This window comes from Halichoeres trimaculatus, unplaced genomic scaffold (genome assembly GCF_033239565.1).
Source record: "Halichoeres trimaculatus isolate MK-OKI-2021-1 unplaced genomic scaffold, fHalTri1.1 fHalTri1_scaffold_7, whole genome shotgun sequence".
In the NCBI taxonomy this organism is placed as follows: domain Eukaryota; kingdom Metazoa; phylum Chordata; class Actinopteri; order Labriformes; family Labridae; genus Halichoeres; species Halichoeres trimaculatus.
The window spans coordinates 9,532,933-9,546,799 of record NW_027437185.1 but is presented as its reverse complement, the minus strand read 5'-3'; the positions used below and the strand labels follow the sequence as shown (position 1 = coordinate 9,546,799).

Sequence of the window (13,867 nt, the reverse complement as noted above, 5' to 3'; positions counted from 1 at the left end):
AAGTCCAAGCACTTTTATTAAAGTGTTTACAGATGATGAAAACTAAACAAATCATTAAACTTAGAATAATCTATAACTAGCATTCCAAGGTATTCCTCTTTAAGCTCTGTGGTGTCATGTATTTTTTTTTTCTGTAGGTGGTGTCTACGCTGCTGTTAAATGTAATCCCAGGGAACGCTGTGCCCCTCAACCTGGTTGGCAAATCAAAGATCCCTGGCAAAGCTTGGGTCCAAGAACCACCTCGAAATGCCCCAGGGTACAAGCCAGACAGCATGTGTGATTCCCAGGTAAACACACACTCACAGCCTTGTCTCATCTTTGTGGGAAGCTATTTGGAATAACTTTACATGATCCCTTACTCATTTTTCACCCGTCCTCTTTTTCTTCCTTTTGTTATCCAGGTTGTGATCCGTCATGGCGAGCTGTTGGTGGGGGTTCTGGATAAAGCTCACTACGGCTCCTCAGCCTACGGTCTGGTGCACTGCTGCTACGAGCTTTACGGAGGAGAGACCAGCGGCAAACTGCTCAGCTGCCTGGCTCGACTCTTCACTGCCTACCTGCAACTCTACCGAGGCTTTACTCTGGGTATGAACCAGAACCAGGGACCTCTTCACAGATAAAATAAACCACCATTTATTTAAAACTGTCAATTATTCTGCAGACACACTTGTTGAATTTGATTGTAACATCTTAAACTTTTTTGGTTGTCTAGGTGTGGAAGACATTCTTGTTAAACCAGGCGCCAACAAGAAGAGAAAAAAGATCATTAAGGAGTCGTTGAAGATTGGCACAAAAGTAAGTTACAACGACAGATTACATCTATCAAATCGGCTATCAGAGAGTGTTTCTTATTGTTCTGGAGAGGAGATCCCTCCAGAGAGGCTGTTCTGAGGATTAAGATGGGTTTTGTGAATTACATGTCATTGTAGATCTACCAGCAAAATGTGGGGAGAAATCCCACACAAAGGTAGGCTACAGCTTCCTGCACTTAGAGCTGAGTCTAGCACCTAATGCACCTGGCTTTAAGAGTCTTGTAACAAAAAAGTGAAAGACTACCATGTTGATGAGCTACAGTAAATAAACTTTTAGTAAAACTGCAGCCTTGTCAAATTCAGTGCTTCCTCTTCCATGGATGCCACTGGCCAAAATGGCTGCCACAGTGAGGATGTAGTTCATGGGCCCCAGTGGTGCTTCAACATCACCACAGGGGATAAATATGTACTGCATACACAAAAAATGTACAAGTCTTCGCTCAAACGAACTTGATTGTCATCTTAAGGATTTTAACCTATGATTTAAACACTGTTAAACTTTACATACTGTCTGTTGATTTAACTTCACCTCAGATTGTTCTTAAGGAAATGTCAACATGGTGGGTCTGTAACCAGTGCTCTGTGGCACAGTGCCTTTATCCTCTCTGCCACTGGAGGGCGCAAATAATAAACTTTCCTATTGAACTTTTTTTTGCTGTGGATCCCGCCTTAAATTGCCAATCGACCTCTTCACTGTCTTTTTAGAGTTACAGCTACTGGTGCATTTTGACCACATAATAAATTGCAAAGTACAGTAGTTAGTCAAGCTATGCAAGGTGTTTAACCATCAAGGCTGCTATTCTTACCTAGTTCACATCGCTGAGGTTTGATCAAGAAGACACATTTGACTACACAGCCACATACATCGCTGGTGTTTCAGTGTAAAGTGTGACCCTGTTAACTGGTGACTGTCAGCAGACAATCACTGACACTCTTGGTGGAAGGTCGCCAGTTAGCATGGTCACGCTTTACTCTAAAACACCAGTTGCTCTATAATGGTCAGAACTTGATAGAAGTTGACTCAATGATTATAAATGATAAATACTTTATCAGGGTGTCCGCCAGGTCTTAAAAAGTATTAAAAAGTCTTAATCGTAATGTTATGAGGTATTAAATTTTATTGGTATTCAAGCTTTGACTCCAAAAGTATCCATGAATATTTATTTTCCTCTTTGCGACTGTTACAAACTAACCTGACACGCCAGACAGACAGTTTCATATATCCGCCACAGAGATAGTCCATCTGTTTCAAAAATGTTTTCAGGGTCTGAACCTTCAAAAATAACCACACCTGGTGATTGGACGATCACTCTGCTCGTCACACTCATCACAGACCAGCGTGAGGATCTGGAAAAAGCTTTAGCGTCTCAAAATAATTTGCTCTAGATCATAAGAGTTTCTCAAGCCTCCTGAGAAAATTTCTCAGACTTTTGATGACCTGGGATTTTGGATTCTTACGATTTAGAGAAAGCTTCCCTCAGGTTCCCCTGATCTCAGTTGTTTTGGAACAAATTTTCTTTGATCAAATCACCTTTAGTGTGATAAGGTATTTATCAATACAGTTACATAGCACTGTTGTTTGAGACGTGATAACAAGCAAAATTGTAATTTTGTGAGGCACGGGCTATACCTAGCGCTAGCAGCCCAACATATCCGTAGGCTAATGTGACAACAAACTCAGTTGGTACAGTAGTTTAGTAGCCGTCTGTATGTATTTTATGCAAGTTGGCCTTAAATAACTGTTACTTGTTGTGGTAATGAGAATGTCAATTAACCTGCCTTTAGTTTCATTTATACTTTCAAGCTTTATTCCTTCTCAGCTTATCTAATTTTTTAAAAATGAAAACTAAAATCATCAATGATTGGTTGCTAACAGCAGCTTAAAGTCGCAGTAAGGTCTTAAGACTTTTTTTGAAAGGTTTTTAAAAAAGTCTTAAAAAGGCATTGAATTGAACCTCAGGATTTCAGCTTATACCCTGTTTATTGATCCCCCGTAGGAGAAATTCTGTTGTCCAACAGTCGAGCATCATCTCTGAAGACCAACCACAGAGCAACCTGACCTTTTTACGCTGCTGAAATCAGAAATTAAAGAACACTATCTTGTCTGAATAAATGGAGCTGAATGCTGCTTCTTTTGCCGACATGCATACGCATCTTTGTGAAGGTGTAGGTCGTAAGGGGTCTATAAATAATTCCTCACATGAGGGGTGGGTACAAAACAGGTTGAGAAGCTGAAAGCTTGCTGATGACAGCTACTTAATTTAAGGTGAGCAGATATAGAAAGAAAACTATTTTGTGTTATATCTCTTGCATGTGGGAAACATAGGCCTCCTGCTCAACACGATGGGTAACCACTGTCATCAGCCCTCTGAGGTATTAATCATACTCTTAAGAAGTCAATGATCCGTTTCTCTAGATCACAGAGGAACTGTAGTTGTGGTAAAAGCGGTTTGACTGAAGCTATTATTTTCACTTACAACTGATAATTCTCTGTGTGTACAATTCTTTGCTTTTAATAAATACAACCTGGTGAATGAGCTTAGAGGTGTTCTCATCAAACTGAATATAAATATGTTACTCTCTGTCTCTCAGGCCCTCCAGGCAGCTTTCAACCTGCCCCCCACTGTGGATCCAGCTGAGGCCAGGAGTCGCTGGCAGGACGCTCACCTCAGCCCAGACCAGAGAGACTTCAGCATGGCCGACCACAAGTTTAAAGAGCTGGCCAACCAAGTGAACAATGACATCAACAAGGTAACCTTCAGGAGGAAATAAGAGGAGTGAGAGCTCTCTATTTAAGGAAAACACTCATCGTTTTTGGATGTTTACTTGAAAATGAAGGTGACCCCGTCTGTCTACACAGTTTTAACAATAACACTGATGATGATATATTGTTGTGTGTCTGTAGGTGTGCATGCCGATTGGACTCCACACCTCTTTCCCAGACAACAACCTGCAGCTGATGGTCCAATCAGGAGCCAAAGGGTCCACTGTAAACACCATGCAGGTACCACTCACTCAAACACACTGTCAAGTTTAACAACCCTGGCTCTCCACAAGGTTGCAGCCTTGTCAAATTCAGTGCTTCCTTTTTCCATGGATGCCACTGGCCAAAATGGCTGCCACAGTGAGGATGTAGTTCATGGGCCCCAGTGGCGCTTCAACATCGCCACGGGGGATAAATATGTACTGCACACAAGTGTTGTAAGGCATGATGATCAGAGTGAGTGAGCAGGAAGGACTTTATAAAGCTGACATGATTTATATGTGAGATATTTGAGCTGTTGTGTCTCCAGCTGTTCAGCACTAAGCTGTTTTCCCTTAACCTGTCTGTGTGTGTGTGTTTTAGATTTCATGTCTGCTGGGTCAGATTGAGCTGGAGGGTCGCAGACCTCCTCTGATGCCTTCTGGGAAATCCCTGCCATGCTTCCAACCGTACGACCCTTCACCTGGTGCAGGAGGATTTGTTTCAGGGAGGTTCCTCACAGGCATCAAACCACAGGTACTGAAGCCGTTTGTGTTTGTGTGTTGAAATAGATAGATGTAATAAGATTTCTCTGACTTCATCACACATCTCTTTCTGTCTCCGTGTGTCATCTGTGGTCAGGAGTTTTTCTTCCATTGTATGGCGGGAAGGGAGGGACTGGTTGACACGGCTGTGAAAACCTCAAGATCAGGATACCTGCAGAGGTAAACATCACAGCCCAGTGGCTCAGAAATCATCACATGTATGAGCAGAAGCATGTAATCTGATACAGATTTTCTGTTTCTTCTTTTTCTAGTTAACTTTTTTTTATTTTAGAAAACAGTTATAAAACACCACATAAAAAATTTCAGGGTTAATGCTGGCATGTGAGTCCTCCCTCTTCACTTTGAGTTACTTGATCTTCTCAATGTGTATGTGGTCCATTTTCTCCAGTTCTTGTCGTGGGTGTGTCCTCTGAGCTTTGGTTGGTGTGTCAGCTCAGCCATCATATACACATCCTGAATAATTTCAAAAACAGTGCTGTTTCTCCGAGGTTCTGCTTTGTACCAGTTCCTTGTGACTGCTTTTTTTACTGGCTTTGAGTGTAGTTTTAATCAGATTCCTGTCTTTTCCTCCCTTCAATTTTTGGAATCTCTTAACCTATTGTGTCATTCATAGTCTTATTTACATGGTTTTCTCTAAGAGCTAGAGGTGTCCCAGTCTGATATTGATATTGGATATCGGTCTGATATCAGCAAAAAAATAAGTATTGGATCATATCGGAATGCATCTAAAATCTCCGATATAAGCAGTCCATTCCAGACTCCGCTCCTGCTTTTTTTATTTGATTTATTTAGGTTATTTTCTGGCTCTTCTCATTGATTCTTTATTTTATTCAATTACTAGTATATTCTTATGTTTAATGTTAAAATTTCTGTTACCCATTGGTTAATAATAAATGGGACAGTTTTTCCTCATACCTACTGTTGCTGACTACTGTTCTTTGTTTGAATAATATCACTTAATCAAGCCTTTTCTAACATGACAGACATACTACAAAATAAGTAATAAAAAAATGCATGTTTAATGCTGATATCGTATCCAATTAATATCCGTATCGGCCAATACTCAATGTTGCAGTATCGGTATCGTATCGGAAGTGAAAATGTAATATCGGGACATCCCTACTAAGAGCAGTATTAGAAAACATGTGCGTGGTTGGCCTCCAGCATGGCTGAGGTGTTTGTAGCTGCCCACTCTTTATATGGGGGATTATAAAAACTCTGAGAGGTTTCCCAGCTAAACTCTCTCTATACATGTAAGCTAGTGGTGGTGCATGGAGTCACACACATTGTTCCACTCACAGTCTGAGATCACAACACACAGCTCTGAATTCCTTTTGTATTGATGTGAAGTGTTGAGCTTACCATGTTTTTCCTAGAGCTGTATAAAAGGATAAGGTTAAATTCAGTTTTAGGTCCAGCTTTAACTCATTTGTAATAAAAATCTTAGATTTGTAGATATCTGAAAAAAACTCCCTTTCTCCTCTTTCTTTTACAAGACCCCACCAAAACACATCTCAGACCAAGAATTTATGATTGCTTGAGTTTGGTGTAAAAATTTTACAGTTTAGGTCCTATTTACAAGTTATTTTTTTTCACAACAAACCCTGCTCCACCTGGATTTTAAAAATAAACAACAGATATTGTCTTTTTGTTGTATAAAATAACATAAGATGTCAGTAATGGACTCAAAGACAAATCTGTTAAAAAAAATCTACCTTCCATGTGTCCCATCCTACTTTCCTTCTTCTGACGCTCTTATACTCTCCTTTGCAGATGTGTCATAAAGCACCTGGAGGGTCTGGTCGTTCAGTATGATCTGACAGTGAGGGACAGCGATGGATCTGTGGTCCAGTTCCTCTACGGTGAAGACGGGCTGGATATCCCAAAAACTCAGTTCCTTCAGCCCAGACAGTTTCCCTTCATCGAGGACAATTATGAGGTAATATTCAGCCAAACGCAGCATCAGTCATTTTGTTACAAACATGCTTGGATAACACGCAGATGGAAATATAACTCAGGGAAAAATCCTTTTATCTGATGACGATACCTGTGTACAAACATCTTTATGTCTTGAGACAGGGGTTAAAAAGTCATCTTTGAGGGCAATGAACTTGAGCAGTCACTAAAACAGATGACCCAGTTTCTAATTTTAGAGATGCACCTAATTTAAATATTATATATTTTTGATAAACCTATATATCTTCATGAACTGATCTTTCAGCCGCACAATAACTCGTGTTGAACCAAAAAAAGAAAACATTTGAAATGAAAGAATTCACTGTGTCCCACAGTGAAGCTGTGTTAGATAATTTCTCATGACCCTGGATATGAAAAGAAGGCTTTCTTTATTTTTACCCCTCAGCTTGATGAGAGCAGATATCTGCCCTCAGATACCCTTCAGCATCACAAGAGCCTCACACTGAGGAAGAAAGACAAAGATTTCACATATTCATGCCTTTACAGCAGAGTTTAATGTTGTGATCCATTTGGAAACAGACCAGTCTGTGCTCAACACCTACTAAAACAAACCAAGTGATGATACATTGAGTCCTTTATTTCAACACCCTTCTGAAAAGTCAAACAAGCACTGCTGTTTGAGGAAGTTACCTTATATGGTAATGAGTTATTGAAACTTCCTGTGAGTCTCACAGCCTAGAGGATACACACAGTAAAGGGGTTGAACCCTAAAAACTTGCTTCTTGTTAAAGTTCTAAAACAAGTTGTTGAGCTGAATCACAAAGATGCATATTTTATTTAGTCAAATCTTCAGAAAGTTAATTACTGAATTGACTGAAAACTGAAAGGTTATGAACTCATGGGTGAATTTGTTATAAGCTGTGGAAGAAGAATGTTGCTCTGATTCACATGTTGGAGTTGGTTCCTATAGAAGGAAGTGTGTAAGCAGGTGTCAATATAACCAGGTTAATAAAGTGAGTGTGTGTGTGTGTGTGTGTGTGTGTGTGTGTGTGTGTGTGTGTGTGTGTGTGTGTGTGTGTGTGTGTGTGTGTGTTGTGTGTGTGTGTGTGTGTGTGTGTGTGTGTGTGTGTGTGTGTGTGTGTGTGTGTGTGTGTGTGTGTGTGTTTGTGTGTGTGTGTGTAAGTAAGCGTGGAACGAAAGGTGGTTAGGTATTTTTCTCTCTAACAGTGGCTCAGTGCATTTTAAACACAGATACAGGTTCCATCACTCCTCAGTCTGAAAATATTGCACTGCTCATGCTTTATTTTCACATTCAGGAAGTTTGAAGATCTCGTTAGAATCTTTAGCTTTAGTGTTCTGATTTCAGTGCTCCCCATAAACAAATAAGTCATCTGGTTTTGTCCCCTACATGTGAAATAAAGTTTAGCTTTGAAGCATTATTCAGTGGGAAGTGTAGCTGTGGAAAATACAAGAGGAGACGGTTTTTCCTCAGCATGCTGCAAACTGTATGGACTGGCACTCCCTTCACTAGCATTAATACTGACGACTAATAAGAATAAGGAAGCAGTTGGTCAATAAATTGGGATAATAAATGGCATCAGCTGCGTTTCCATTGCACTTAGAATTGCGCAAAAACCTAAAATGGTAATGGAAACGCCAAAATTTCGAAAAACCTCTCAAACTTCAATAAAAAGTTTTTTCTCATGAGGGGGATTTTCATACGTTTCGATATTAAAGTTTATCACAGAAGTGCAGTGAAAACACGTGTTTTGCCAAAATATGTCACACTGTAATAACAACGCACCTCCCTCGCCTCCTCGGCCATGGCCCATATCCAAAAAGTTCCTCGGATGTGTCCACTGCCACATATATGGACTCTGGCGTTCATATTGTAACAGCTGAGCTGTTAGTTACACTCAGAGGCCATTTTATTAGGATCGAGATCTGGTGACTGTGGAGGACATGTGAGTACAGTGAACTCATTGTCATGTTGAAGAAAGCAGTCTGAGATGATTCCAGCTTTATGACATGGAGCGTTATCCTGCTGGAAGTAGCCATCAGAAGATGGGTACACTGTGCTCATAAAGGTGGTCAGCAACAATACTCAGGTAGGCTGTGGACTTTAAACCATGCTCAGTTGGTACTAAGGGGCCCAAAGTGAGCCAAGAAAATATCCCCCACACCATTACACCGTCTTGATCATGTCTACATGCCTTAATGCATTAAGTTGCTGCCATGTGATTGGCTGATTAGAAATTTGCATTAACAAGCAGTTGGACAGGTGTACCTAATGAAGTGGCCGATGCAAGTATGTGCTAAATGCAGATGTTTGTTTTTTTAGTTAGCATGGTCACGGCCGACAGTTTGACCAGTGAACAAAAACACTCACGTTCTTGAATTAGCACCATCATCAGTGCAGCGTCCAGTCGTTACAAATTATTTTTTTCAAGTTGTGCACAATTCTAGTTGTAATGGAAATACCAGCAAGGCGCAATTGTTCTTATCAAAACTTCAGATATATCGCTTTCAATTTGTGAAAAGGTGTAATGGAAGCACAGCTATTATCAGCATCATCCTGATGCCTAGGCTCACAAGGCTGACAAATGACAAATAATTAAAAAACATGTCAGCATAACCAAGATCACATGACAGTTCATCATCAGTCAGAGCATCTTCAAGATGATTCAGTGAAAGAAATGTCAGCTGTTGAAAATACAATAGTGAATTCGTTCCACTCGCTTTGCTTTGGTTTGCTTTTGTAGCTCATTTAGCAGAATAGGTTTGAGTTCCTCTCTGCTTAATGACCACTTTAACACTCCTAACACTGGCATAAAAGCTGAAACTGCGGCCTGTCTGCACTGATTGAAATGTTTGAAAGGTTGATTCTCCAGCTTTTTCTAGCTAATAAGACTGAGTCTCTTCTTTTTTCATCTCTGTCAGGCGATCAAGAGGTCGCAGGGTCTGGACAGTGTGATGGCCCGTTTAGATCCTCAGTCTGCCACCCAACACTTTGAAGCCATCCAGCGCTGGAAAGCCAAGAGAGAGACAGCAAATCCATGGAGAGGTAGAGGAGCTATCCCTTATCTTAGCCACACAGACATCTTAAACTAGGGATGGGTACTGAATTAGGTACTTTTATAGGTACCGACCAAATTCTGTAAAAAGTACCGGGTACTGATTCATGTGGAATCAAAAGGTACCATGTTTAGGTACCTAAATATATCCTTGTGACGGTGAGCGAGTGGAAGAGTAGGCAGTTCTCCATGCTGGAGATTAACACGACATTGCAAGGTTATATACTAAAGAATAAATATGTTACATTGAAAAATATATATACTGTATTATCTTTAAAAAAGGATGTTTTACCACATAAACACAAAAAAGCACTGAAAATTGGTACCGTTGAGTACCACTACTGATTGCCATGTACCAGGCATCGGTACCGTATCGTTTCAAATGTGAAAGGTACCCATCCCTACTTGAAAGTCATAGTTCTCTATTCTTTAAAAATTGTTTGAGACTAGCAAGGGATGTTTTTGTGTGAAGAAATATTTAAGAAATGTAAAGTAAAGTGTGGTTTGCTGGAATCATACATAAGCATTATTAATGTCTATCATTCTTGGTAATGTTTCTGTGTTTTCTGACGGTTTCAGGGGCCTTCTTGCTGTTTTCCCAGAAGAAGTTGGCCAAAATGGCACAGGGTGAGCCAGGAAAAGGGCCATATGTTATCGGCAGAGCTGCTACTACAGCGCAGGTAATCATTCTGCCTGCAGAAAAAAAATAACATGAAACCTGTCAGTTTAAGATGCACAGTCAGTTTTCCAACCTCAGTTTACACATCATGAGATAAGCAAAGCCAGACTAACCAAACTGAACCCTGACCATCCACAGCTCATGGAGCAGTGGCACACAATGGATGAGTCCAGCAGATCCAAATACAGCCGAAAGTCCTCCCGCTGCCCTGAGCCCTCTCTGAGTTTGCTCAGACCTGACGTCTGCTTTGGATCAGTGTCTGAAAACTTTCATGAAATCACAGAGAAATATCTGCAGAACAGAGGCGGTACCAGCCAAGACAAGCTGGATGCCAACAGGTACTGACTGTGAGGTCTTCAAGTGAGAAGTCATACAGATCATCAAATGGTGGATTTATTGCTTACCATCACAATATAATGATAACTTTGGCAAATATACACGTGTGCTTTTAAAAAGAAATGCCAGCCTTAGCATTTTTCTGAAACATATTTATAAACAGCACCTGTAACCTGGAGTAATGTGACAAAAAAATATTTTTGTTTATACCTGAAATAAAAATCTGTTTTTTTCTCTCTCTGTTTGTGTTTAGCCTTCGTCAGCTGCTGCACTATAAGTGGCAGCGTTCGCTGTGTGATCCTGGTGAAGCAGTGGGTCTGCTGGCCGCTCAGTCCATCGGCGAGCCCTCCACCCAGATGACCCTGAACACCTTCCACTTTGCTGGCAGAGGAGAGATGAACGTCACTTTGGGAATACCTCGGTGGGTGTCATCTTGCATCTAACTCATCAATATGATCAGATATCACCAGATATATATATGACCATATTATCTAGACCACATGAGTGCTTGGAAAGATGAAAAAACTTGGTCAGTCTTACAAGAAACAAGATGCTTTATTTGTCATTGCATATGTTTCAGAAGAGTGAAAATTACAATTCAGTTTCATCCAATTCAACAAGCTTAAAAGACAGTGACAGTAACAGGGGAGGACAGGAAGGGGAGAACTGTGTAAGCCTGTGGGTCTGATCTCCACCCAGACTCAACAATTTCTCTGCCGTCTGATGATGACAAGGCCACGGTTGTTGCCATGGAGACAACCTTGAAGAGTTGTGATCCAGTGACAAAGTTTACGGGAGGATGGGGTGGAGGGCGGGGTAGGGCCGAGCATCTGTCTGCATACCATCCAGGAGAGTGTTATCAGCCCACCAAGGCCGACACGGGGAGCCGAATGAGAGATAAAGATTGTTTTGGGTAAGGCAGACTCTGCCTTTTTCGTCTGCCTCAAGTCCCTCTGGTCATCTCAGTGGCGTGCCAAATGACCTAATTTGGTGGTCCATCACAGCCAAGCCGAGCTTACAACTTCTCCAAGTTGTTGTCCAACCTGCGAAGAAGTCCAGGAATCACATCCTGCCTGCGATGAATTTCGCGTATCGCTTCAGTCTGAGTAATGACAGCCCTGTACAACTCCTCAATTTCCAGAAGTGCCGCCTGCATCTCCTGAAGTTCGCGATAAATCAGGAAACCGCCCACTCCAAACAGCAGAAAGCCTGTTATCATTAATCCAAATATGTAGACATCTTCAACATCCTTGATGGAAAGGATCGACAGGCACAGGACTCTCCACTGCTCCCAGGAGTCCATCACATACCCGGCTGCAAACGTTCCAGCAGGGCAGACCGGCTCCCCTTGGCCCAGTTTCCTCGTCAAGAAAATGTGATCAATTGCATTGAAAGACCAGCTGATCGGATCCATGATTTTAGGTTTCTGATGGGATACAGAGAGAGGCTCTGATAGTTCAGACAGAGACAGACCAAGACAATAAGCAGCTAGCTGGGCTGATAAGGGCAGGGAGGGGCAAGAGAAAAAACGTTGACCTTCGTTGAGAGCAGGAAGTGTGTGTCTTAGTTTTTAGGCCATGTGTGCTGTATATGGCACATATGTACCATGTCGCCAATGTGCTTTTATTTGCTTTTGTTATTTATTTATAGCTTTGAACATGAAAAGACCAAGCTCTTGTAATTGCATTTATGGCTACCTTTTTACATTTTAGCACACAGCGGTCATCTATCTCTGCCTGTTTGGTGGAGTGGTGAATGATTAAGCTTTCCTGGATGAAATTTTAAGATACAAGGTTGATTCCACCTTACTGTTGTGAATATTGGTGAAGGCGTGCAGTGGTTAGTGTTTTGGCCTCACAACAAAAAGGTTCCTGATTGAAACCCAAGGCCCTGTAGGAACCTCTCTGCATGGAGTTTGTATCATCCCCAAGCGTGCGGAGGCTCTCTCTGGGTGGTCCAGTTTTCTCCCACTGTCAAAAAACCATTTATGTTGGGTTGATTGGACACTCTAAACTCTCCCTGAGGTGTGAGTGTGTGCATAAATGTTGCATGTTAGCCCTGTCATGGACTGGTGACCTTTTGAGAAATCAGACAAAGAAAGAGAAAGTGGATTGACAAAAAATATCACAAGGCAAAGTAGTTCATGTTCGGTGCTTATTGTTAAATTTCCACTCAGATATGTATAAGAGCACATGTGTTTTACTTTGAATACATTGAATTTATACAAATAAAGTTTGAATCTATTTTTTTAGCACTCAAGTGAGGAAGCCAACAAGTGTGAAAAGTTAAAAAAAAAGAATGCATGTGCATCCCCAATGACTTCACGTAGGCCATTTGAGACCCTTTAACGCCTGTATGTCTCCAGGAAGCTGGAGTGGACCGGCTTCAGCTGTCCTGACCACTTTTTACCAGCGTGTGAAGCGTACTGACATCATCCATCACAGTGGGTGTGGGTTGCTCTGTGGCTGACAGGAAGGTGCAGCAAAGAGTGATTTATTCTGCTCTAAAAACAACCAACAGCAGCCTCATTTCAGAGGAGGATATTAGTGTCAGCAGGTGCAGAAGCAGAAAGTCACGTGGTATGATCGACCGCACATCTACTTCTTTAGGCCAATTCGTTCAGTGCACTTTTTCTCAGGAACTGTTTTTTTCACAGACTGCTCAGTTTTTACTGAGGTCCCTCTTTGTTTGTTAAAGATATTTTTAGGTTGGTTATTTGTTTATTTTGCATGCTGCTGGACCTGCCTCAACATTGACATTACATTAGCAGGTGTGGAAATAGTCCAGTGCATGTGACAGTTGGGTGAGTCAATGCAGAACAAAAGTTCAAGGCCACATAGACACTATATCAGGCTCCCAACAGATGTGGCAGACAGGGTCACCTTTGTGGAGTTTCACAGAGCGGTGTCACCAAACAAACAAGCTCCAGCACAGTGTTACAGTCTGTTATGTGTGACAGTTCAACCACAACTCCGACCAAACCAGTTCCTTTTTTTAGGCCGTCAGCCACTGATGATGAACTTCACCTACAGTAACAGTTATGTAAACAGAGCTGAAAAATGGATTACTGAAACAAGACAGAAGGATTTACATTTCATACACCATGTAATAAAAACCTCAACTGGAGTCCTGACACCTCAAACACCTGACATCTCTAGCTTGAAACAAACTAAACTAGAATCCCTTTGTTTCCCATCAAACCACTCTTAAGTTAAAATTATTTATTTTAACTTAAGTGTAAAGATATTTGCCCCCTGATTAGATAACACATTACAATTGGTGGTAAAAAGATAAAAAAATGAAATAAAAACCTTTCATTTCTACAATTACAGTTTAATTTAGCAGACGCTTTTGACCAAAGTGATGTACAGCACAAGCATGAATTTAGATTTCTGGTTTAACCTGAAAATTAGGTCTAAAAATAAGCATCTGAATGTGAGTCTCTCTTTCATCAACAGCTCTTTTTTATTTTTGTCCACTTCCTTGTAAGTTTTTTTCTTCGTCCTGGCCCTCTTTACGTT

General features: G+C 41.1%; 1 protein-coding gene and 2 non-coding genes across 3 annotated transcripts in view; all 3 read left to right on the top strand.

The window, feature by feature from the left end:
• The window catches only part of polr1a (RNA polymerase I subunit A), a 29,059-nt gene that overhangs the window by 7,702 nt on the left and 7,490 nt on the right, over positions 1 to 13,867 (top strand). The window contains exons 17-28 of the mRNA XM_074673680.1: positions 138 to 287; positions 402 to 585; positions 713 to 795; positions 3,405 to 3,563; positions 3,718 to 3,816; positions 4,159 to 4,311; positions 4,417 to 4,499; positions 6,114 to 6,279; positions 9,198 to 9,321; positions 9,911 to 10,011; positions 10,149 to 10,348; positions 10,600 to 10,767. Of these exons, the coding sequence (XP_074529781.1) occupies positions 138 to 287; positions 402 to 585; positions 713 to 795; positions 3,405 to 3,563; positions 3,718 to 3,816; positions 4,159 to 4,311; positions 4,417 to 4,499; positions 6,114 to 6,279; positions 9,198 to 9,321; positions 9,911 to 10,011; positions 10,149 to 10,348; positions 10,600 to 10,767 (1,670 nt within the window). The remainder of the gene's footprint in view (positions 1 to 137; positions 288 to 401; positions 586 to 712; positions 796 to 3,404; positions 3,564 to 3,717; positions 3,817 to 4,158; positions 4,312 to 4,416; positions 4,500 to 6,113; positions 6,280 to 9,197; positions 9,322 to 9,910; positions 10,012 to 10,148; positions 10,349 to 10,599; positions 10,768 to 13,867) is intronic.
• On the top strand, positions 1,096 to 1,233 carry LOC141794042 (small nucleolar RNA SNORA5). The gene has a single exon (XR_012598489.1). It is a non-coding gene; the product is annotated as a small nucleolar RNA SNORA5 (small nucleolar RNA).
• Positions 3,872 to 4,010, top strand: LOC141794043 (small nucleolar RNA SNORA5). The gene has a single exon (XR_012598490.1). It is a non-coding gene; the product is annotated as a small nucleolar RNA SNORA5 (small nucleolar RNA).